General features: G+C 39.2%; 1 protein-coding gene across 4 annotated transcripts in view; it reads right to left on the minus strand.

The window, feature by feature from the left end:
• Positions 1-3,462, minus strand: part of DYNC2I1 (dynein 2 intermediate chain 1) — a 96,778-nt gene that overhangs the window by 62,232 nt on the left and 31,084 nt on the right. For all 4 annotated transcript variants that reach the window (XM_017519287.2, XM_017519294.2, XM_017519306.2 and 1 more), the window contains exon 7: positions 1,076-1,130. In XM_017519287.2, the coding sequence (XP_017374776.1) occupies positions 1,076-1,130 (55 nt within the window). The remainder of the gene's footprint in view (positions 1-1,075; positions 1,131-3,462) is intronic.

Consider the following 3,462-nt stretch of genomic DNA (forward strand, 5'->3'; position numbering starts at 1 on the left):
ATATATATATATATATATATATGGTACAAAATTGTTAAATATGGTTATCTCAAGATCATGGGTTTCAGGTATCAAAAAAAAAAATTATTCTCCAGAAATAATTCATAGAAGCCAAAATACGCTTGCCACATTGTCTATAATAACAAAACAAAAACAGGAAAATGATTTGATAATAATCCTAACTCCACAGTGAACTATTTTATAGTTACTAAGTAATCATGATGAAGACTGCTCTTACGATACTAACGGAGCTGGTGGAGGTAATGAAGACTGTGGAGAAAGCTGATATGCAAAGAGCAGCAGAGGGTACAATTCTCCCCCTGCACAAATAGGTGCCACAAGGTGGCTTAGCATATGGAAACAATTATACAAGGAGAGGGAGTACGTGTCTATTAATAACAAGTGTCTATTAATAACATGTGCTTGGAAGATTTTGCCAGAGAAGCCATCAGAGCCTCAGCTGCTTTGTGGGGAGATTCTTACCACAAACACAATTTCTTGACTTACTATAGGTCTATTCAGGCTATTGCTACTTGAAGCAATTTTAGTAATTGACAGTCTCTAGGAATTTGTCCTTTCATCTAAATTACCTAATTTGTTACCATAAAATATTGTCCAATATTGGAAGTAGGGCGCTAGAAGTTACTCTTATTGTGAACTATTTCTCCCTTCAATTAAGTCAGTTTTTCTTGTGTTTTGGGACCCTCTTGTTAGGTAAATATTCATTTACAATTGTTATATCTCCTTGCTGAACTAACTATTTGGTCATTCTGAACTGTCTCTCTCTCTAATAATAGTTTCCGTCTCAAAATCCATTTTAACTGATATTAGTACAGCCAGTCCAGTCCTCTCATAAATTTGATAGATTCTCTTTATTCGCCTTTTAACTTTCAATCTATTTGCATCTTCTTGCCTAAAGTGAGTCTCTAGTGTGCCTTCTGGGATCACAACTCAAATAAACCATCAGCAAATGAGCCCTGTCTCAGGCTCTGCTTTCCAGGGGAAGCCCAAACTAAGATCATGGCTACTCTGAATGTACCATAAAATCGATATATCCTCAGTCAGACTGCCTTACCTTCCGTCTTGAACCTTTATCTTTTCCATGATTCCTTACTAAATTCTCGGCATGCCTAGAAAGCAAACATAATCTAAATCAAAATTACTTTTAAATGAGGACTTTTAAAAAATAAAACACTTTCTGTATTAGTGAAAGCTCTTAACAATATTTTGATATGATTAAGAACTACTACAACGAGGAGTGATGGCTTGCAGCTGTAATCCCGGCTATTTGGGAAGCTGAGGCAGGAGGACTACTTGAGGCCAGGAGTTTGAGACCAGCCTGGGCAACGGAGTAGACACCCCATCTCTACAAAAAACAAAACATTAGCCTGGCATGGTGATGCATGCCTGTAGTCTCAACTACTCGGGAGGCTGAGGGGGGATAATTACTTGAGCCTGGGAGTTTGAAGCTGCAGTAAGCCATGATTGTGCCACTGCACTGCAGCTTGGGCAACAGAGCAAGACCCTTTCTCTAAAAATAATTTTTTACAAAAAACCATTTCAGATTAGCAAAGCATGTTTTATTAAAGCAATAAATGTTAAAGCCTTCCTAACATTTTTACAATTTCAGCATAATTCAAGACAGAAAGTACCTTGCAGAGAAGAAATTATGTGTTTTAACAAACTTGTGTGTGAGGGCAAATCTGCATCCTTTAAGAGTTCTCAGCCAGGCGTGGTGGCTCACACCAGGCACTCAGCGAGGCCAAGGCAGGCAGAATGCCTGAGGTCAGAAGCTCGAGCCCAGCCTGGCCAACATGGTGAAACCCCATCTCTACTAAAAATACAAAAAAATTAGCCAGACTACAGGTGTGGTGGTGCACACCTGTAATCCCAGCTACTCGAGAGGCTGAGGCAGGGGAATTGCTTGAACCAGGGAGGTAGAGGTTGCAGTAGGCAGAGATCATGCTACTGTACTCCAGCCTGGGCAACAGAGCAAGACATCGTCTCAAAAAAAAAAAGAGTTCTAGAAATTTTCTATAATTTTATTAGTCTTTCTGAAATACTGTTTTATATTTAATATAATTATATTTCTAACAGAAAGACTTATCTTCAAATGTTTTATTTTTTCATATTTCATGTTTGTTAGGAACTAAAATAAACATCTGCAAAATATCAAACTGATTCTCAATTTTTAAACTTTCATTCATATCAATATACCATGTGGTTTAACAAAAATACAGAATTGAGCAAAAAAGTATTCTTGTGCCTTCTAGTGGACATGTAGTATAAAATCCAGGAATTGACCCCTAGGTTTAAATGTTAGCTTTGCCCAAACTTGTAAAAATTTGGGTAAGACATTTATAACCCAGGTTTCCTAATCTCTGAAAAAGGATTACAAAATATGACTGTCAGAAAGAACAAATTAAATTATAGGGCTTATATATAAAATGAGAGTTTAGGCCAGAAGCAGTGGCTCACACCTATAATCCCAGCACTTTGGGAGGCCAAGGCAGATGGATCACCTGAGGCCTGGAGTTCAAGACCAGCCTGGCCAACGTGGCAAAACCCCATCTCTACTACAAATGCAAAAATTAGCCAGCACGCTCCTGCGTGCCTGTAGTCCCAGCTAGTCAGAAGTTGAGGCAGAAGAAAAGCCTGAACCTGGGAGGTGGAGGTTGCAGCAAGCAGAGATCACACCACTGCACTCCAGCCTCAGTGACAAAGGGAGACTGTCTCAAAAAAAAAAAAAAAAAAAGTTTATACATAAACTCCTATTAATTGACGGTCTTTGCAAAACCCATACAACACAGGAATTATCATATTTGTTTCAGCAAAAAACCATCCAACACTGCAAGTAAGAGGTAGATTGGAAATTCCAGCCAAAGCTCGCCCCCACCCCCAGCTCTGGGAGTCTCTGCCAAGGCCTGAGGGTGGAAAGTTCTCTCCTTTGTGTTCACAACTGACAAACAGTGGGCAGAGGGGCGATTGCTGGCACGTCCTGTTTTTAGTGGCAGTGATCTCCAGAATGAGTTAGCTCAGGCCATGTAAAAGGGGTGAAACCACCCACCTGTGGGTGCTTTAGCTTCAGGCACACTGAGAGACTCACAAGTGAATTATTCTCCCCAAAGTGAGCATCATCAGCTTTCTACTTTTTCATGAGCAAATATTAAAAGGTCAAAAATAGATCCTGAGGCAATAATATTAAAATGAAAAAACAAAAATAAATATAATTAACTTAAAAGGCAAAAAAAGCTAATAATTTTCCAAGCTACTCTAGTATTCCTAAAACATACCAACCCATTTGGAAGGGCTAAGGGGTAAAATCTAGAGAAAATGAAGTATATCCATAACTTATTCCCAAGAACTGGCCATCACTGAAACCAATACGAAAAATTCCCTGCTGAAGCATTCCACGAGAGCGGCACACATAAAGCTCGACCACAGGGCACGCAATCCTTCCAC

This window comes from Cebus imitator, unplaced genomic scaffold (assembly GCF_001604975.1).
Source record: "Cebus imitator isolate Cc_AM_T3 unplaced genomic scaffold, Cebus_imitator-1.0 Scaffold20, whole genome shotgun sequence".
NCBI classification, from domain to species: Eukaryota; Metazoa; Chordata; class Mammalia; order Primates; family Cebidae; genus Cebus; species Cebus imitator.